The 22,577-nt window shown below is 42.8% G+C and overlaps 1 protein-coding gene across 4 annotated transcripts in view; it reads right to left on the reverse strand.

Moving 5' to 3' along the window:
- WDR97 (WD repeat domain 97) overlaps positions 1-22,577 on the reverse strand; it is a 197,391-nt gene that overhangs the window by 38,789 nt on the left and 136,025 nt on the right. For all 4 annotated transcript variants that reach the window (XM_033934237.1, XM_033934239.1, XM_033934238.1 and 1 more), the window contains exons 18-19: positions 17,852-17,977; positions 17,267-17,464 (exon numbers count right to left, since the gene is read on the reverse strand). In XM_033934237.1, coding sequence (XP_033790128.1) covers positions 17,267-17,464; positions 17,852-17,977 — 324 coding nt within the window. The remainder of the gene's footprint in view (positions 1-17,266; positions 17,465-17,851; positions 17,978-22,577) is intronic.

Raw genomic sequence — 22,577 nt, forward strand, 5'->3', positions numbered from 1 at the left:
AGTCAATGAAACCATCCGCGCAATGTGTGGTGGCGGCGAAAAGGGCAAACAGAATGCTAGGAATGATTAAGAAGGGGATCATGAACAGATCTGAAAAGGTTATCATGCCATTATACCGGGCCATGGAACGCCCCCACCTGGAATACTGCATCCAACACTGCTTGCTGTACATGAAGAAGGACATAGTACTACTTGACAGGGTCCAGAGAAGAGCGACAAAAATGGTTAAGGGACTGGGGGAGTTGCTGTACAATGAGAGGCTAGAGAAACTGGGCCTCTTCTCCTTTGAAAGGAGAAGACTGAGAGGGGACATTATCGAAACATTCAAGATATTGAAGGGAATTGACTTAGTAGAGACAGAGAGACTGTTCACTCTCTTAAAGGTGAAGAGAATGAGAGGGCACTCGCTAAAGTTAGAAGGGAAAAGATTCAGTACAAACGTAAGGAAGTTCTTCTTCACCCAGAGAATGGTGGAGGTCTGGAATGCTCTCCCGGAGGCTGTTACAGGGGAAAGCACCCTTCAGGGATTCAAGACAAGGTTGGATAAGTTCCTACTGGAACAGAACATACGCAAGTAAGCCTAGACTTAAATAGGGCACTGGTCTTTGACCTAAGGGCCGTAGCATGACCGGACTGCTGGGCATGATGGACCACTGGTCTGACCCAGCAGTGGCAAATCTTATGTTCTTATGACCCCAAGTATCTTAATAAAAAATTCAGCCCGCAACTTAGCCTATGTTTTAGATGTTGGCCCCTTAAGTGATTGAGTTTGACACCCCTGCCCTAGAGGAAAGGAGGGACAGGGGAGATATGATTCAGACGTCAAAATACTTGAAAGGTATTAACGTAGAACAAAACCTATTCCAGAGAAAGGAAAATGGTAAAACCAGAAGGCATAATTTAAGGCTGAGGGGTGGTAAACTCAAGAGTAATGTAAGGAAATGCTTCTTTACGGAAATGGTAGTTGATGCCTGGAATGTGCTCCCGAGGGAGGTGGTGGAGAGAAAAGCGGTGACATAGTTCAAACAAGTGTGGGATGAACACAGAGAATCTCTAATCAGAAAATAATGGGTATATATTGAAGAATTAAGGCCATTAGTGCGCAGATTTGCACGGTCTGTGCCCCTTATATGGCCATTCAGTTGGGGAGGGCTTCAATGGCTGGGATGGTTTAGATGGGCTGGAGGGAGCTTTGACAGAGACTCCAGTAGTTAGAACGTGAGCAGAATGAATGGTCAGATGCTGACATTAGGGAGGCTAACAAAACTGGGTAACAGTAATAAAGGGTGATTTCAACTCTCCCCAATATTGACTGGGTAAATGTTAGGGAGATAAAATTCCTTGATAAAATGCTTCAGAAACCTAGGAGAGATGAGGCATGATTTGGTGCTGAGGCCGCTTGAAAACAGTGATCAATGTCCCATCTCTGAAGATAATTGGCACTCGTCACACCCTTATTTTTTCAGTAACCGCCCCTTTGACCTGGAACTCTCTTCCTCTATTATTATTCTTATATACCGCCATACCCAGCGAGTTCTAGGCGGTTTACATCAATTAACAAATGATCTGCATTGACAAGCTTATTTACAACAAGTTACAAGCAGATTTACAACAGATTACAATCAGATTTACGATAATTACAACAATTTACAGCAGTCAGCGAGGAAGTTACAGCAGTTTACAGTAGTCTGCAATGAAGGGAAAATGTACAGCAATTTAACGGAAATTGCAGCTTTGATCGAAGTAGACAAGGGAAGTAGAGAGTGGGACAAGGGAGGATCTGGTGAGGGCGAAAGGGGGAGGGGTGGGGCCGGTGTTATGTGGGGTGAAGGGATTAATTAAGGGTCATGTTTGCTGAATAGGTAAGTTTTTAGTAGTTTTCTGAAGGCAAGGTAAGTGGGGGCCTCGAGTATCATCTGGGCTAGCCATGGGTTCGACTTGGCTGCTTGGAAGGCGAAAGTTCTATCGAGGAATCTTTTGAGAAGACAGTGTTTTGGCGAAGGGAAGGCGAACAGTTGAATTCTGCGTGATGTCCTGTTGTTGCAATAAAGGTTAAAGTGGGTATTTATGTAACTAGGAGAAGAACCGTTAACCGATTTGTAGCAGAAGCATGCAAATTTAAAAAGAACTCTAGATTCAAATGGCAGCCAGTGTAGTTGGTGGTAGAAAGGGGTGACATGTTCCCATTTCTTTAGGCCAAAAATGAGGCGCACTGCGGTATTTTGGATTATTTTTAGTCTCCTGGTATTTTTCTTTGTGGCATTAAGGAAAATGATGTTGCAGTAGTCGAGAATGCTGAGGATGGAGGATTGTACAAGTAGGCGGAATGCAGTGTCATTGAAGTATTTTTTTATGGTGCGAAGTTTCCAGAGCACCGAGAAGCTTTTCCTAACAATGATGTGGTATGGTTTTCTAGGGATAGGTTTTTGTCCAGCGTGACTCCCAGAATTTTTATGGTCGGATCAAGGGGGAAGATCTTTCCATTTAGTTGAATTGTGGTTTCCTTGATTTTATCTTTGGGGGAGGCTAGGAAGAATTTTGATTTGTCGGGGTTTAATTTCAGTCTGAATAAAAGCATCCAGAGTTCTATCTGGTTGAGAATGTTTGTAATGTGATCGAGTAGTTCTTGTGAAAAGTTGGTTAGTGGGATGGCTATTGTGATATCGTCTGCATAAATAAAGAATTTGAGATTTAGGTTGTGTAAGAGTTTACCTAGGGAGGCTAGGTATACGTTGAATAGGATGGGGGATAGGGGGGAGCCCTGCGGGACCCCACAGGTGTTGTCCCAGCAGTAAGAGAAAGAGTTATTCTTGAATACCTTGTATGATCTATTTTGTAGGAAACCCTGGAACCAGTTAAGGACCTGGTCTGAGATGCCAATGTGAGCTAGGCATTCAAGGAGAATGGTGTGATCGACCAGGTCAAAGGCACTGCTCAGGTTGAGTTGTATGATCAGGGCACTTGAGCCCTGACTGAAGAGCGTGTGGAGGTGGTCGAGAAGGGAGGCTATGATGGTTTCAGTGCTTTGGTCCGCGCGAACGCCTGATTGGTTGTCACATAGAATGTTGAATTTTTCAAGGTATACGGAAAGTTCCGCCTTTACCATCCCTTCCGCTATTTTGGTAAATAGGGGGATGCTGGCGATTGGTCTATAGTTAGATGGGGAGTTAGGTGGTAGATGATGGCAGATAAAGGCCCGAATGGTCTATCCAGTCTGCCCAACCTGATTCAATTTAAATTTTTTTAATTTTTTCTTCTTAGCTTACCTAAGGACCCTCCCATAGAAAGGGCCTTAAGCAACCTGGGCCAATCAGAGTCTTAGGCCCTTCTCAGGTGCATCCCAAGATGAACCGGGGAGGGGAAGGCCTGCCATTTTGAATAGGTGAGCCTACTGGCTGGGGGAATAGGTATCCCAATCAGCCTTCATAAACAAGGTAAGGGGGGGGCGGGGGGTGTCAGAGGCACAACGGCAGCAGTGGGAGAGAGTGGGCATCACTCCCATTGTGTGTGTGTGGGGTTGTAATCTGGGGTGTTGCTTGGCTGCGGGAGGGAATGGGCATCTCTCCCATTGCTGGGGGGGGGGGGGTGTTGAATGACTTCGGCGATGGGAGTGGGCATCCCTCCTGCCGATCTTCGCACAGAAAAAGGTTTATCATGTCCCATCCCCTATCATATGTCCCCTGCGTCATCTTCTCTTGGCTGAAGAGCATTAGCTGCTTTAGCCTTTTCTCACAGAGGTGTCATTCCATCCCTTTTATCATTTGTTATCTGGATATTTTATTGTAATCCACATAGAATTGTGGGATATGCGGAATATACATTTTTTAAATTAATAAATACATTTTTGTTGTCCTCCTCTTTTCCTTTCCTAATTCTGCTATATGAGATGTGACCAGAATTCAAGTTTCAAGTTTAATAAAATTTGATTAATCGCCTATCTTAGATTATATGCGATATACAATAATCATAAAAGATGGCTTTACAGACAAGGACGAACAAGGAAACAAAGGGAGAGAGCTGAACTACAATAAAGTCAAGAAAGGAGGACCAAAAAAAGGGGAAGAACATGAGTCGTCAAAGCTGCCTTTTATGAATTTGAGGATGGTGGACTAGCGTCAGTGCTCAAAAGCGTCTTTATATAGGAAACATTTCAAAGATCCATTAAATTGATCAATCAAGGAGCAGCTGTACTACGGAATGATAAAAGGGCATTATAACATCTCAAATTGGTTTTCCATTCCTTTGCTAATAATTCCTAACATTCCACTGTGTTTCCCCAAAAATAAGACCTACCCTGAAAATAAGCCCTAGCAGGATTTTTGGGATAGGTCTTAATATAAGCCCTACCCCCAAAATAATCTCTAGTCTCGGGATTCACCAGCAGTTTCCCTTCCCTCCCTCCTATCCCTTGTGCAACAGAACCCTTACCCAGCTTCCCTTCCCTCCCTCACATCCCTTCTGCAGCAGAACCCTTGAGCAGCCGAATCCCCATCCTTCCCTCCTATCGGAACCCCGCCGCAAGCCCTACTTACCTCCCTAAGTAACATTGGGCCGGCAGAATGAATTCATAGGCGGACAAGACCAAAGTAGCCCTGAGTGCTGCCAGCCCGATGCTGTTTAGGAAGGTAAGTAGGGCTCGTGGTGGGGTTCAGATGGGAGGGAAGGATAGGGATTTGTCTGCGCAGCAGATGCTAGGGGTGTGGGCAGTGCTTGTTCAAAGGTTCTGCAGCACAAGGGAGGGAGGGAAGGGAAGCTGGGTAAGGGTCCTGCAGCACAAAGGATGGGAGGGAGTGTAGGATAGAAGCTGGGCAAGGGTCTTGCTGCACAAGGGATAGGAGGGAAGCTGGGCAAGGGATGGGAGGGAGGGAATAGGCAAGCTGGGGAAGGGTCCTGCTGCACAAGGGATGGGAAGGAAGGAAGGGAAGCTGGACAAGGGTCCCGCTGCACAAGGGATGGGAGGGAGGAAAGGTAAACTGGGCAACGGTCCTGCTGCACGAAGGATGGGAGGGAAGGGAAGCTGGGCAAGGGTCCTACTGCATGAGGGATGGGAGGGGAGGAAAGATGCTGCACATGTGGGGGAGAGAAAAGAAAGAGGAAGAATTGGGGTAAAGGAGAAGAAGGGTGAGATGATCATGTACATACCCCGAAAATAAGACCTAGTGCCTTTTTTGGGCTTAAAATTAATATAAGACACTGTCTTATTTTCGGGGAAACATGGTATTTGTTTTCTTAGCCACACACTGAGCTAAGGGTTTCAATGTATCTTTGACAACAACAGATTCTTTTCCCAGGTGGCGACTTGTAACGTGGAACCCAGCATCACGTAGATATAGTTCGGGTTCCTCTTTCCCACATGCATCACTTTGCACTTGCTCACATTAAACATCATAGAAACATAGAAATAGACGGCAGATAAGGGCCACAGCCCATCTAGTCTGCCCACCCCAATGACCCTCCCCTACCTTTCTCTGTGAATAGATCCCACGTGTCTATCCCATTTGGCCTTAAAATCAGGCACACTGCTAGCCTCAATAACCTGAAGTGGAAGACTATGCCAGCGATCAACCACTCTTTCAGTGAAAAATAATTTCCTGGTGTTCCCGTGCAGTTTCCCGCCCCTGATTTTCCACGGATGCCCCCTTGTTGCCGCGGGACCCTTGTAAAAGAAGATATCTTCTTCCACCTCGATGCGGCCCGTGAGATACTTGAATGTCTCGATCATGTCACCCCTCTCTCTGTGTTCCTCGAGCGAGTACAGCTGCAACTTATCCAGCCGTTCCTCGTACGGGAGATCCTTGAGTCCCGAGACCATCCGGGTGGCCATTCTCTGGACCGACTCCAGTCTCAGCACATCCTTACGGTAATGCGGCCTCCAGAATTGCACACAGTATTCCAGGTGGGGCCTCACCATGGATCTATACAATGGCATGATGACTTCAGGCTTACGGCTGACGAAACTCCTGCGTATGCAACCTATGATTTGCCTTGCCTTGGATGAAGCTTGCTCCACTTGATTGGCAGTCTTCATGTTCTCACTGACGATCACCCCTAAGTCTCGTTCTGCTTCAGTTCTTGTTAGGATCTCGCCATTAAGGGTGTAAGTCTTGCATGGATTTTGGCTGCCCAGGTGCATGACTTTGCATTTTTTTGCATTGAATCTGAGTTGCCAGGACCTAGACCAGCACTCCAGTAGGAGTAGGTCGTGCATCATGTTGTCAGACATTGAATTTATGTCTGTTGTGCTTTTGCCCACTACATTGCTTAGTTTGGCGTCATCGGCGAATAATGTTATTTTACCTCGCAGCACTTCTGCCAAGTCTCTTATAAAGATGTTGAATAGGATTGGGCCCAGGACCGAGCCCTGCGGCACTCCACTGATTACCTCCATCATTTCGGAGGGGGTGCCGTTCACCACTACTCTCTGAAGCCTACCTCCAAGCCAGTTCCCAACCCATTTCGTCAATGTGTCGCCCAATCCTATAGAACTCATCTTGCTCAGCAACCTGCGGTGTGGTACGCTATCGAATGCTTTACTGAAGTCCAGGTATACGATGCTTTGTACTGCTGGATAAGCATTTATCAAATACTTTGAATAAACAATAAACAATCATAACATGATCAGATTTGATTAAATCCCTGGAATAAGTTTACACAGGAAATCCAATACAACAGCACTTAATTTTATAAAAAAGGAGACTATGATAACATGAGGAGAATGGAAAAGAAGAAAGTTAGAGGAGCAGCTACAAAGGTCAAAAATTTACATCAGGTGTGGAAGTTATTAAAAAATATCATCCTGGAAGCTCAGACCAGATATATTTCATGTATTTAAAAAGGAGGAAGACCAAATGGCAGGCTGCGTGGTTAATGAGTGAGGTGCAGGAAGCTATTAGAGCTAAAAGGAAATCTTTCCGAGAGTGGAAGAAGGATCTCATTGAAAATAATAGGAAACAGCATGAAGAATGGCTATTCAAAAAGATATTTTGAATTTCTCTGCATTTTGGACTGGGCTGGGTATTGTGAGATTATTTCTGGTTTTAGTAAATTTGTGTAAAGTTTTGTGGGAGTTTAGAGAGATTGTTTTTGTTATGATTGTGTCATAGAAGGCCATTTTTTGAAAAGGACAACTGTGTTTCTTGTTCTTTTTCTTGGTTCCCTGTGCACAGTGGTGGTTTTTTCTTATTTTGAAAAATTACATTTAAAATTTGTGGAGTTTTTTTTGCCTATGATACAGAACTGGACTGGCTAAAAAACTCATTGGTTTGCCGTCCGTATATTGTTGATGGTTGAGGCTTTTTCTCCACTGAGTATAAATGGTTTTTCATGCGGTATTCCCACCACTCAGCTAATAACATTTTGATTATATATTGAATTTAAACGTCTCTATCACATCTCTCCTCTCCCGCCTTTCCTCCATAATATACAGATTGAGATCTTTTAAGTCTGTCCCCATACACCTTATGATGAAGACCATGTACCATTTTGGTAGCTTTCCTCTGGACCGACTCCATCCTTTTTATATCTTTTTGAAGGTGTGGCCTCCAGAATTGTACACCGGAGTCTTATACAGAGGCACCAATACCTCCTTTTTCCTACTGGCCATTCCTCTCCCTATGTAACTTAGCATTCTTCTAGTTTTCGCCGTCATTTTTTATACCTATTTGGCCACTTTAAGATCATCACATAAAATCACACCCAAGGCCCACTCTTCCATCGTGCATATAAGTTCTTCACCCCCTAAACTGTATGTTCCCTCAGGTTTTTGCAGCCCAAATGCATGACCTTGTATTTCTTAGCATTAAATTTTAGCTGCCAAATTTCAGACCATTCTTCAAGCTTCACCAGGTCTTTCTTCATTTTATTCACACCATCTGGAGTGTCTACTCTATTGCAAATTTTGGTGTCATCCGCAAAGAGGCAAATCTTACCCGAAAACCCTTCAGCAATATCATTTATAACAATGTTATAAAGAACAGGCTGAAGAACAAAACCTTGAAGTACACCACTGGTAACATCCCTTTCCACAGAGCAATCTCCATTGATCACTACCCTCTGTCGTCTTCCACTTCACTAATTCTTGACCCAGTCCGTTACTTTGGGACTCATCCCAAGGGCACTCCGTTTATTTATTAAACATCTGTGTGGAACACTGTCAAAGGCTTTGCTAAAATCTAAATACACCACATCTAGCACATATCCTCTAGCCAATTCTCTGGTCACCCAGTCAAACAATTTGATCAGATTTGTCTGACAAGACCTAACTCTAGTGAATCCATGTTGCCTCCGGTCCTGTAATCCTTAGAATTCTCTGTTTTAAAAATGTTTCCATTAATTTGCTTACCACAGAAGCCAGACTTACCAGCCTGTAATTCCCTACTTCTTCCTTACTTCTACTTTTGTGGAGATGGACCACATCCGCCCTTCTCTAGTCCTCTGGTACCACTCCTGACTCTAGAGACTTGTTGAAAAGGTCAGTCCTTCAGCACCCTCAGATGTACACCATCAGGCCCAATCGCTTTGTCTACCTTTATTTTAGCTAACTCAACTCCTCATAAATACAACCCTCTGAAAATCAATCAGGGTCTACCACTCCTCCATCCCTATTCACATTTGTCTTCTGTGGTCCCGCTCCCAGTGCTTCAGGCGTGAACTTAGAACATAAATATTTGTTAAGCAATTCAGCCTTTTCTTTATCAGCTTCTACATATTCCTCCCCTTCATCGTTGAGTCTCACAATACCACTTTTGCTCTTCTTCCTGTCACTAATATATCTAAAAAATGTCTTGTCTCCCTGTTTTACCGTGTCAGCTATTTTTTCTTCCATTTGCATCTTTGCTTTCCTGACTACACGATCAGCCTCTCTTAACTTTTCCAGATATTTTTGTGTCTTCCTCTTTCTGCGATCTTTTGTAGTTTATGAAAGCTAACCTCTTATTCCTTACCTTCTCAGCTACTACTTTTGAGAACCAAAGTGGCCTTCTTTTCCTCTTACTTTTACTTACTTGCTTAATAAAAAGGTTTGTCGCCCTTACAATTGCTCCTTTCAGTTTTGCCCACCGCATTTCCTCTCCTTCCAGACATTCCCACCCAGAAAACAATTCCTTGACGTAAATCTCCATCCAAACAAAGTTAGTTTTTTAAAAGTCTAGAACCTTTGCTTTTGAATGAGCCCTCTCTAGACCCATCTTAATATTAAATTGTATCATGAAGTAATCACTGGATGCCAAATGATCGTTCACTATAACATCAGAAACACTTTCCCCGTTTGTAAGCACTAAGTCCAGTATGATCCCATCCCATGTGGGTTCCATTCCCAACTGCTGGAACAGTTCTCCTTGTAGAGAATCCAGGATCTCCCTACTTCTAGAAGACTCCGCAATAATAATAATAATAATAACTTTATTTTTCTATACCGCCATAATCTTGCGACTTCTAGGCGGTTCACATAGAAGAATAGTTGTATAGTCAGCGAATTACAACATACAGATAGAGAAGGGGGTCTCAGAGCGATCAGTGATTACATGGTGCAAATTGGCAAGAAGAATGATATACATAGGTTACATATAATCTTAACATGTTACACTGAAATGGTTGGAAAAACCAGCGAGTAGCAAAATACAAATGAGAGGAAGACATTGAAGAGTCAGAGAATACGGAATACCAAGTACCGTTAATGGGGAAAAAATTGGAATCAGTATGATGAGCGGTAGCTTTGAAAGGTGGGGAGGAAGTCTGGCTATGGAATAAATTTATTGAACAGAGTGGTCTTTAATTCTTTCCGAAAAGCGCCGTTTGTCAACCTGTCGCGGTGGATGAAGTGGCCTAGCCAGGTTTGCTGTCTACCAGCTTGAAACTTGAATGTTCTATCTAGAAAGGTTCGGTATCTGCAGCCTGTAATCTTCGGATAGGTAAAGAGGTTGTGATTTCTGGTTATTCTTGCGGGGGAGTAAAGTTCGAAATGTGGTAGTAAATAGTTAGGGGCCATTCCCCACACCAGTTTATAGCAAAAGCAAGAGAATTTGAATAAAATTCGAGCCTCAATTGGTAACCAATGCAGCAGTTTATAGTAGGGACTAACGTGATCACTTTTCTTTAGTCCGAATATTAAGCGGACGGCAGTGTTTTGAACTATTCTTAATTTTCTAACAGTTTTTTAGGTATACCCACATAAATGATGTTGCTGTAGTCCAGGGTGGATAGAATCAGTGACTGTACCAGTAGTCTGAAAGATAGGGGGGTCGAAGTATTTTTTTATGGTTTTTAATTTCCAAAGTGTGGAAAAAAACTTTTTTGTCACCGAATTTGCGTGTTCGATCAAGGTCAGGTGGGTATCTAGGGTGACTCCTAGTATTTTTATAGTTTTAGATATTGAGTGATTGTGGCTGTTTAGATGTATTGATTTTGTTGTGATTTTGTCCTTTGGACTTGCCAAGAAAATTTTTTTCTTTTCTGAGTTGAGTTTCAGTTTAAAGTTGATAGTCCATTGTTCAATATCCATCATGATGTGGGAGATGTGTTTTGAGGTGGCATTGGTCACATTGGTCACTGGAATTAGAATAGAGATATCATCTGCATATATATAATAAATTAGGTTTAGCTTTTGTAGAAGGTGACCTAAGGAAGAGATATAGATATTAAACAAGGTGGGAGATAAAGGGGAACCCTGAGGAACTCCCAAAGGGCTTTTCCAAGAGTTAGAGTAGTTCCCTTCGTAGACCACATGATAAGATCGTTTTGTAAGAAAGCCTTGGAACCAGGCCCAAACTCTTCCCGAGAGACCCATTGCGTCTAGGCAGTTCAGCATTGTTTCATGGTCCACAAGGTCAAAAGCACTACTAAAGTCTAATTGTAAGATCAGGGTGCAGGTACCTTTACTGAAGAGATCATAGCCTGAAGAGGATAGAGCCTAGGGCTGTCTCGGTGCTGTATCCTTTTCTAAAACCTGATTGATGTTCGTTGAGGAGATTGAATTTATCTAGGTGGTTTATTAGTTCCAGGTTGACCAGCCCTTCCAGTAATTTGGTGAACAGGGGAGTACTCGCTATGGGTCTAAAATTGGACGCTAATGTGATAGAGTTCTTCTGGTCTTTGGGGATGGGTGTGATCAGTATGTGTCCCATATGCTCATGGTATGTCCCACTTTTAAGCGTGGAAGTAGCCCAATTAAATAGATCCCTTTTAAATTCAGGTACTGCAACTTGCATGATCTTAGATGGGCATACGTCTAGTAGGCAATTCGATTTGGCGTATTTGTTGAATAAGGTGAGGAATTGATTCCAATTAGGGGGGATTGAATTGGTTCCAGATCATATCCACTGTGGACTCCCTTTCCTGCGGTCTGAAGTGGAGTTCGGGATCGGGTGAGGGAGTAGGTATAGTGGTTCTTAAGTCTATGATTTTTTTGCTGAAGTAGATGGCAAAGGAGTTGACTGATCATTATCGTTTTTTAGGACCTGTTAGTCTGTTCACTAGTTTGAACAGTTCTCTGCTGTTTGTTTTGACTGCTCCTATTTTCTGAGCGTAATGTTTACAACGCTTTTCTTTTATCAGGTTTTTGTAGTTTTTCATTTTTTGTTTCCAGTTTCTTTTATCTTCCTCTTTGTCAGTTTTGAGCCATGTTCTTTATAGTTTTCTGAGTTCTTGTTTGCGGGTTAGTAATTCAGCGTCGAACACAACTCAAATATTATGAATTGCACCATGTTTAGTATGAGTGGCATCTTGTATGTAGATGAGTCTCCGTCTTTCAGGCGAGGCTTAGCCAGATGTATATTTCACACTTCTCTAAGAAAACAGAACTATAAATTTGTGCGTGCGGTGAGATAAAGATTGAAAGAAATGCAAGGGACCTGGGGAGAGGAAGAAGCGATATGGATTGCTCTGAAAAGAGAAGATGGAACTTCTATCTACATGGGTGTAGTCTACAGACCTCCGACTCAATCGCAGCAAATTGATAAGGATCTGATTGTGGATATCCAAAAGTTTGGAAGGAAAGAGGAGGTTCTGCTGTTGGGAGATTTCAACCTGCCGGATGTGGACTGGAATGTTCCGTCTGTGGAATCGGAAAGAAGTAGAGAGATTGTGGATGCCTTTCAAGAGGCTCTGCTCAGACAAATGGTGACGGAACCCACAAGGGAAAAAGCGATATTGGATCTGGTCCTCACAAATGGAGAGAGTATCTCTAATGTTCGAGTGGGTGCTCACCTGGGAAGTAGCGATCATCAAACGGTTTGGTTTGATATAACGGCTAAAGTGGAGAGCGGCCGCACGATACTTAAAGTCCTAGATTTCAAACGTACGGACTTTAATGCAATGGGAAAGTACCTGAAGAAAGAGCTGTTAGGATGGGAGGACATAAGAGAAGTGGAAAGACAGTGGTCTAAGCTGAAAGGAGCGATAAAAATGGCTACGGACCTTTATGTGAAGAAAATCAATAAAAACAAGAGAAAAAGGAAGCCGATATGGTTCTCCAACCTAGTGGCAGAGAAAATAAAGGCGAAAGAGTTGGCGTTTTTGAAATATAAAAAAACCCAAGAGGAGTGCAGAAAGGACTACAGGGTGAAACTGAAAGAAGCCAAGAGAGAGATACGTCTGGCCAAAGCACAGGCAGAAGAACAAATGTCTAAAAATGTAAAAAAAGGAGACAAAAATGTTTTTCAGATATATTAATGAAAGGAGGAAGATGAAAAATGGAATTGCTACACTAAAAGATGCTGGGAACCGATATGTGGAGAGTGATGAGGAAAAAGCAAATGCGCTAAACAAATACTTCTGTTCTGTTTTCATAGAAGAAAATCCTGGAGAAGGACCGAGATTGTCTGGCAAAGTTACACGAGAAAATAGAGTAGATTCTGCGCCGTTCACGGAGGAGGGTGTTTATGAGCAACTTGATAAACTGAAGGTGGACAAAGCGATGGGACCAGATGGGATCCATCCCAGGATACTAAGGGAGCTCAGAGAGGTTCTGGCGAGTCCTATTAAAGACTTGTTCAACAAATCTCTGGAGACGGGAGTGATTCCTGGGGATTGGAGGAGAGCAGATGTGGTACCTATTCATAAAAGTGGTCACAGGGATGGAGCAGGAAACTACAGGCCGGTGAGCCTCACTTCAATTGTTGGAAAAATAATGGAAGTGTTGCTGAAAGAAAGGATAGTGTACTTCCTTGAATCTAATGGGTTACAGGATCCGAGGCAACATGGCTTTACAAAAGATAAATCGTGCCAAACGAACCTGATTGAATTTTTTGATTGGGTGACCAGAGAGCTGGATCGAGGACATATGCTAGATGTAATTTACTTAGATTTCAGCAAAGCCTTTGATACGGTTCCTCATAGGAGGCTGTTGAACAAACTTGAAGGGCTGAAGTTAGGACCCAAAGTGGTGAACTTGGTTAGAAACTGGCTGTCGGATAGATGCCAGAGGGTGGTGGTTAATGGAAGTCGCTCGGAGGAAGGAAAGGTGAATAGTGGAGTTCCTCAGGGTTCGGTGCTGGGGCCAATCCTGTTCAATATGTTTGTGAGTGACATCGCTGAAGGGTTAGAAGGAAAAGTGTGCCTTTTTGCAGATGATACCAAGATTTGTAACAGAGTAGACACTGAAGAGGGAGTGGAAAATATGAAAAAGGATCTTCAAAAGTTAGAGGAATGGTCTAATGCCTGGCAACTAAAATTCAATGCAAAGAAATGCAGAGTAATGCATTTGGGGATTAATAATCGGAAGGAACTGTATATGCTGGGAGGAGAGAAGCTGATATACATGGACGGGGAGAGGGACCTTGGGGTGATAGTGTCCGAAGATCTAAAGGCGAAAAAATAGTGTGACAAGGCAGAGGTTGCTGCCAGAAGGATGCTGGGCTGTATAAAGAGAGGCGTAATCAGTAGAAGGAAGAAGGTGTTGATGCCCCTGTACAGGTCATTGGTAAAGCCCCACTTGGAGTATTGTGTTCAGTTTTGGAGAACGTATCTGGCGAAGGACGTAACAAGACTTGAAGCGGTCCAGAGGAGGGCGATGAAAATGATAGGAGGCTTGCGCCAGAAGACGTATGAGGAGAGACTGGAAGCCCTGAATATGTATACCCTAGAGGAAAGGAGAGTCAGGGGAGATATGATTCAGAAGTTCAAATACTTGAAGGGTATTAACGTAGAACAAAATCTTTTCCAGAGAAAGGAAAACCAAAGGACATAATTTGAGGTTGAGGGCAATGTTAGGAAATTCTACTTTACGGAGAGGGTGGTGGATGCCTGAAATGCGCTCCCGAGAGAGGTGGAGAGTAAAACTATGACTGAGTTCAAAGAAGCGTGGGATGAACACAGAGGATCTAGAATCAGAAAATAATATTAAAAATTGAACTAAGGCCAGTACTGGGCAGACTTGCTCGGTCTGTGTCTGTATATGGCCGTTTGGTGAAGGATGGGCTGGCGAGGGCTTCAATGGCTGGGAGGGTGTAGATGGGCTGGAGTAGGTTTTAACAGAGATTTTGGCAGTTGGAACCCAAGCACAGTACCGGGTAGAGCTTTGGATTCTAGCCCAGAAATAGCTAAGAAAAAATTTAAATTGAATCAGGTTGGGCAGACTGGATGGACCATTCAGGTCTTTATCTGCCGTCATCTACTATGTTACTATGTTTACTATGTTACTATGTTAGAAATCAGCTTATTTTAAAACACTTTTCAGTCCATTCTTAATTCTGCTTTATTTATTTATTTTGATTTCTATCCTGTTCTCCCAGAAGCTCAGAACGGATTACAAGTAGACATTCACAATCGTTTGAAAACAGACTTGTCATGACAGCAAAAAGGTTACAGTAGACAATAACAGATGTTATTCTAGAGACCAGACTGGTCATAGCAAAGAGTACTAGGAGAAGTATATTGAGGAGGCAGTTTTTAATGGCCCGATTGGCGAAAGAGGAAGGTCTTTACTGCTCTGTGGAAGGTCATTAGTGAGTTTAGCGACCTGATCTGTGTGGCATTGTGCTACCATATGTATCAGTAAATATCTATTCTTTCAATATTGAGAAGGATTCATCCATAGATACAAAACAGAAGAGAGTTCTCTTTTGAAAATGGCACAATGACTTGTTCTAAAGTCATGGTGGACAGTATAGAGCTCATAATCGAAACCTAAAAGACAGGTCAGCCAAGAGCCGATAATCAAACCGACTTTCTGGAAATATCCAGGGACATTTTAGGCCTCTGAATGCCACTGTGCGCCCAGAGCTAAAAGGGGCATATGTGGAGGAGTGGTTAGGGCGGGACTTAGTCATTCTGTAGGGATAATCAAATGTTTCATGAGACTTCCTGGATGAAACTTATACGTTGTGACTTAGACCAGTGTTTTTCAACCTTTTTACACCCGTGGACCGGCAGAAATAAAATAATTATTCTGTGGACCGGCAAACTACTAGGACTAAAATTTAAAAACCTCGTTTCCGCCCCATCTCCGCAAGCTCGTTCACCTCAGTAACTATAGAAAAATAGAAAAATATAGTGTAAAATATAGACAGCAGATATAAATTCTCAAAACTGAGACGTTTTGATCACTAAATTGAAAATAAAATCATTTTTCCTACCTTTGCTATCTGGTAATTTCATGAGTCTTTGGTTGTGTTTCCTTCTGTCTGTGTATCCTTTCTTTCATTTCTTTCTTTCTGCACTCAGGCCCAAGAATTGTCCCTTTCTATTCCCTTCCTCTTTCCTTCCTATGTTCTTAGTGCCCCCGGTGCCTCCTTCCCATGTCTTTAGTGCCCCCAGTGCCTCCTTCCCATGTCCTTAGTGCCCCTTCCTATCTTTAGTGTCCCCAGTGCTTCCTTCCCATGTCTTTAGTGCCCCCAGTGCCTCCTTCCTGTGTCCCCCTCACTGCCTTCCACACTTTGTCTCACCCCCACCCTGGAAGCCAGCCTGCCTGCCTGTCTACCTCTCTCCCTCCCTCCCTAGCCAAGCCAGCCTGCTTGCCTGCCTCCCTCCTTCCCTGCCTGCTGCACAAGAAAAAAAGCCTCTCTCCTTCCTTTCCCCGGGTCGGCTGCTAACTTACTGCCCTTATACTGCTAAAGCCAACAGGAAGTCTTCTTTCCTACGTCAATTCTGATGTCAGAGAGGATGTTCTGGGCCAGCCAGACAACGATTGGGGAAAGGAAGGAGGGGAGGCTTTTTTTTTTTTGTGCGACAGGTAGGGACAGGAAATGATCGCCTGTCCCTTTGTCCCCTTCGGGACGCTGTCCCAAAGCTGTGTGTGGGGAAAACAGGACAGGAGGTCTGAAAACGGGACCTATGGTCACCTTAATCTTGCCGGCCCTGCGCGGACCAGTAGAAATTTTCTGCGGACCGGTGGTTGAAGAACAGTGACTTAGACAATGTAAAAGCAGGTATAAGTGGCAAAAAGGTATCCAAAGTGACAAGATAACCACTGCAGAGATAATGTAAAGACCCACACACACTCCCCCAGTGTTCACTGACCCCTTCACACCTCCGCAAAGATCAAAATAAAAATGTACATACTAGTAACCTAGATTGTCCACCGTGAGAACAGGCTACTGGGCTATTCTTATGTCTCCGGAACATCAGTACCTGCTATAGGAAAGTCAAGTAGAGCTGCACACAGGTTTCTTAAATAGTCTGGGGGATGGGCTAGTGAACCATAGAGAGGAGGACCCAGGCCCATAAGCCACTTTAACCACTACATTCATGGTGGAACATGTGAGCCCACCAAAAAAAACCAAAACCCTACTGTACTGCCATATAGGTGCCACCTGCAGCCATAAGGACTGCTGAAGTTGTAGACAGGTAGGTATAGTAGGTTTTGGGGGGGGCTCACCATATCTTATAAGGGAGTAATGTTTATCTGACACCCTTTTTGTGAAGTTCACAGCAGTGCCTATAAGGTGCCATGTCTGGGTGGCCAGTCTATCACAATGCTTGCCCCTCCCACATCCAAATGGTCTTGTTCTGGGCGTTTGGGACTTAGATGAATTTTTGGTTGAAAATGTGGTATAAAGATAGATGTACTGGTGTGTCTGGACAATCAATAGCCTGGATGTCCAGATAGAGATAGATGATTTTTGGGGAAAAAAAAATATTCTAGACAATTTTTGAGAATGGACATTTAAGTTATACCCATTTTTTCATGGGTATAACTGGATAGATCGTTGAGGTCTTTATCTGCTGTCATTTACTATGTTACTATGCCAAGTTTGGGCATCTAGCACCAAACTGTACATCCAAATCAGACATTTCTTTTGATTATACCCCTCCACAACTATTTCCTTATTACCTGGGTTACCATTTTTTCACTTTGATTCAGAAAGCTTAACAGTACATGTTGGACTTCTTTTATGTTCTCTAGTTCTTCCTGATCATGGATTTGAAGAATTGTGCCAATAATCTCTGTTCCCATTTCAAAAGGCACAATCTTTAACCAGTTCAGAAGGGATAAGATAAAGTCATTCACCGTCAACAATTCTGGCAAGGCCTAAAGAAATAAAAGGTAAGGAGATGAGAACTTTAGAAGTAATGCCAATACCATATTGAAAGGATTTTTCAACTTGTTTCTACAAAGCGTTTTTTTAAAACCTGGATAGTGCCTCCATGTTGGGGGGACCATGAATAATGATGTGAACAAATATCAAACTTTTCTCTTTTTGAATTGCTTTTCAGTTATTGTGATGCAAAATTATGCATACCTGCAACCTATGATTATACTTATAAAAGCATGACTTGAATGCCTTGATTGGTAATGAGCACTATAACTTCTATAATATTACAAATAGATTCTTACAATTTTTGGAATAATTTTGAAACATTGTTTTGGATTTAACACTAGAAATTTATTTATATTTGTGAACAACTTCTTGCTTACATTTTTGTAGATATACCGGAACCAATTGGAATCCTGGAACTGTTGGAAGATATTTTGAAGTTGGCTGGATGGAGTCGGTGTCACTGGGGCTATGGTTATGAGTTCCTTAAAGATACTACTGACTTCCTGTAGAGTAGGCAGAGAAACTCAAACTGGAACAAGAAGACTTTGAAAGATACATATGGATTATTTTGATATCAAATACTACTCAACAGTAGCATGGCCATTAGGAAAGCACATGACCTCCATTACCAGATCATCAACACGCCTACCAAAGCCAAAATAGCATATGTATCATATTTCGATAAAGCCCAGAGCACAGCACCAAGAACACAACCTTAGAACCACAACAGGAAGTCCATTGTATCCACCACAGCTGTCACAAAGGCATTCTGTTGTGTTACTCTCCTAATATACAATATTAGAATATAATTGCCATTAAGGCGATCATAATTTTTCAAATTGCGAGTTACCATTTGCATGGCTATCCCTGTCATAATTACCAAAAGCCTTAATTTTCCTTTTTGGTGGGCGAGTTTATGCTCAAGCTATAGGTATGAGAAAATGAATGCTGATAGGCTGGGGCATAACAATTTATTTAAACTGGTTTGGGGCCCATTGACTTCTTTTATTACTTCATTATAGTTGACTTTTGTCTTTAATTTCTGTTTATTTCCATGCACATCCAGGACAGGGTGGGAGGGTGGGGGGGGGATATCTCTTTTGTTTATTCGTTGATTGAATATAGAGAGGGGGTTATTTATTCTGCATTGTTATTGATTGAATATAAGTGCTTGTTTTGATTATTGTTTGTATAATTTCCTGCACATTGTATTAATCTTGAAAACTTAAGATTAAAAAAAAAAGAATATAATTGCCATAATCACAGTAGTGTTACCACACTCACAAATAGCATAATTCAGAATCAGGAAAGGACATCAAATATATTCACCAAATCAAGGTGCTTACCTGTAAAGCAATGTTGCTTACCTGTATCAATTGTTCTCTGAGAGTACATAAGCATTGCCATATTGGGACAGACCGGTGGTCCATTAAGCCCAGTATCCTGTTCCTAGTGGTAGCCAATCCAGGTCACAAGTACCTGGTAAGATCCCAACAGAGTAAAACAGATTTCATGTTGCTTATCCCAGGAATAAGCAGTGGATTTTCCCCTAGTCCACTCCATAATGGTTCATGGACATTTCTTTTAGGAACTTACATAACATAACATAACTTTATTCTTCTATACCGCCATAATCAAACAAATTCTAGGCGGTTTAATCAGTGAAATACAAAGTTAAAATACAACAGTTTTCCTAGTATATTCAATGTAGAATTTTGATTAACAGTAAAATCCTCATTTAGGAAATAAATTTATCAAACAAGGCTGACTTAATTACTTTTCGAAATGCACCATAAGACAACATAACTCCACCAATATAATTACCCTACCAGGACTTGTGAAAACATTTTTTTAAATCCTGCTAGGCACACTGCTTTTAACATAATTCTCTGGCAGGGATTTCCAGAGCTTCATTACACTCTGAATGAAGAAATATTTTTTCCAATTTGTTTTAAAATGTATTATTTGGTTCATGTGGTGCCATGGAGGTGAGCAGATGGTAACTGTTTTGCTCTCGATCCAGCTTGCTAGTTTAATTGGCTGCTAGGCATTTTTTTTCAGTTTCCATACAAGGACATCAGAGAGGAGGATAGTGTGCTCACCCCAGTGGCTTAGTTGGGCTGCTCAAGTCACAGATGGCAGCTAAACATCTGAACAAGAACAAGGTTTGGAGCCCCCCGGGAGACTTCAAAATAGTGGACAGGGTGCGTCTGTTATCCTTGATGGTGGATTCCAAGTGGGCTGTAGAGATAGCAGTGGAGGTCCCCATGATGCTTCAACAACTATTGCAAGTTATTACATTACATTAGTGTCTTTTATTTCGCCATTACCTTGCAGTTCAAGGCGGATTACACAAAAGGTTGTCTGGACATTTCCAGGAGAGTTACAAAGAGGAGCAGGTTACTTCAGGGGAGATCTGGACAGTGTATCAGGGACATTATAAGAGATAATTTAGTTAGAAGGTTGTAGGATCTGGGGAAGATTGAAATGCTTCCTGCGGTGTTAGTTTGTCTTGACATATTTCTTGAATAGCAGGGTTTTTATTTCTCTTCTGAAAGTTTTGTAGTCTGGTGTCGTGATCAGTAGATTGGAGAGTTGGTGGTCTAGTTTCGCTGCCTGTGTGGCCAGTAGGCCATCGTACATTTTTTTGCGTTTGACGCCTCTGATTGGGGGGTGCGTGAATCAGGGCCGCCATCAGAAATTTCTGGGCCCCTTACTGAGCAATCCTATTGGGCCCCCCACGCACCCCTTCCCCCCCCCAACCACCCCCTTCTTCCATGGGCCGAATACACACATACTATTCTCTGACACCGCACTCTTTGACCAAAAGATTTGTAAGCCTGCAACCACGTCAAGGTAGACTCTTCAGCAGGGCCCTAACCTAACCTAAACTAATCTATACCTATCTATTCTAAACTAACATATGTCTAGCGCGCACAAACCCCTGCTCTACACGGGAAAAATAACACCAGCTCAATGCTGGCGTTAGCATCTAGTGCGCATGGCTTACGCTAAAGCCACTATCGTAACTTAGTAAAAGGAGCCCTATTTTTATTAGTTAATTATTATTATTATTTTCCAATGCTCAATATGTCTTCCTTTTTTAAGGTTTGACACTTGTGCCAGAATATTTTTACTTCCTGCTAGCACACTCTCTGCTCTGCTCACTGTTCTGCCATGTGCTCAGGACTAGGCACAGCTCCTACAGTCTCCTTTCGGCTGGCCTTGCACTGTGGACTCTCTGCCGTCGGCTCGTCCCCTTTTATGGGGGGAGTTTGGCTGGTGACGTCGGTGGTGAGCGGAGTTAGCTCTAGCCTCTTCCCCTGCTAGCACCGCCTTCTCTGCTCCTCCCTCCGCTCCTTCCTGCTAGCACACTCTCTGCTCTGCTCACTGTTCTGCCATGTGCTCAGGACTAGGCACAGCTCCTACAGTCTCCTTTCGGCTGGCCTTGCACTGTGGACTCTCTGCCGTCGGCTCGTCCCCTTTTATGGGGGGAGTTTGGCTGGTGACGTCGGGGGTGAGCAGAGTTAGCTCTAGCCTCTTCCCCTGCTAGCACCGCCTTCTCTGCTCCTCCCTCCGCTCCTTCCTGCTAGCACACTCTCTGCTCTGCTCACTGTTCTGCCATGTGCTCAGGACTAGGCACAGCTCCTACAGTCTCCTTTCGGCTGGCCTTGCACTGTGGACTCTCTGCCGTCGGCTCGTCCCCTTTTATGGGGGGAGTTTGGCTGGTGACGTCGGTGGTGAGCGGAGTTAGCTCTAGCCTCTTCCCCTGCTAGCACCGCCTTCTCTGCTCCTCCCTCCGCTCCTTCCTGCTAGCACACTCTCTGCTCTGCTCACTGTTCTGCCATGTGCTCAGGACTAGGCACAGCTCCTACAGTCTCCTTTCGGCTGGCCTTGCACTGTGGACTCTCTGCCGTCGGCTCGTCCCCTTTTATGGGGGGAGTTTGGCTGGTGACGTCGGGGGTGAGCAGAGTTAGCTCTAGCCTCTTCCCCTGCTAGCACCGCCTTCTCTGCTCCTCCCTCCGCTCCTTCCTGCTAGCACACTCTCTGCTCTGCTCACTGTTCTGCCATGTGCTCAGGACTAGGCACAGCTCCTACAGTCTCCCTTCGGCTGGCCTTGCAGGGCTTCTTCTAAATATGTAATGCATTTGCGTCGCAGAGTATAAATGACGTACGTTGATCACGTTATTTTGCTCAGCTCCGGCCCCGTAAGCGAGAGGACGCCAAAAATAAGGTGGGTGTATTAGAGGAGTTTTTAAGAACGAGTGGTGTTACAGTCATTGTTTGTTAAGGTGAGAGGTTATTCAATGCTTAATCGTAGGGGTTAGTTAACTCTTTGAAGCCTTGATAGTTTTTGATGATATATTCAAGTAAAAACCATTTTTGAGAGTGAGCAGTTGATTTATATTCCTGAAGAGTTTTCATGGATGAATGAGTTTTTAATTTTGGCATGATGTCTTCACAATTTAATAATTTGTATTTAATTAAGCAACATTACTTTTATTTGCTGAACCGGCACTTACACAGTCACGCGGTGATTTTTTAAAACGCATGCGCGTTGTCTTTATAAACTTGAAACACGCTTGCCTTACGTAGTATAAATGATGTCTGGTTTGCACATTTTAATATATAGTCCCAGCGCCAAAAATATGGTGGGTGCATTTTAGCTAGAGCTTATTTAATTTTGTAAGATCAGAAGGGATTTTGTATATTTTTTTAATTGAGAGTTCTATCACTCGTCTCTAGTCACAAAGGGATTGAGTTTGTTAATTGTCTGGTCTACTTGTCAGTGGAATATAGAATTTTGATTTATTGGTTTGTCCTTGAATATGTAGTTTTGAGTGACTTATGATTAAGTTTGTTTGAGGATGTGATTTTAATCAAAGAGGATGTTAAATTTTTATGGTCAAGTGAGGTTTTGATTTATGAGTTTAGTATTTTATTATTATTAATTTTGTGAACACATTTTGAATACACAATTAAGAATTATTTATGAGGTTGGTTTCCTATTTTAAACTATTCTGTGCTATGACATTTTAACTAATTATTTTTAAATGTATGATTACTTTTCAAATAAATTAATTAAAAGATATTTTGTGATTT

The sequence above is a fragment of the Geotrypetes seraphini genome, chromosome 2 (assembly GCF_902459505.1).
Source record: "Geotrypetes seraphini chromosome 2, aGeoSer1.1, whole genome shotgun sequence".
Lineage (NCBI taxonomy): Eukaryota > Metazoa > Chordata > Amphibia > Gymnophiona > Dermophiidae > Geotrypetes > Geotrypetes seraphini.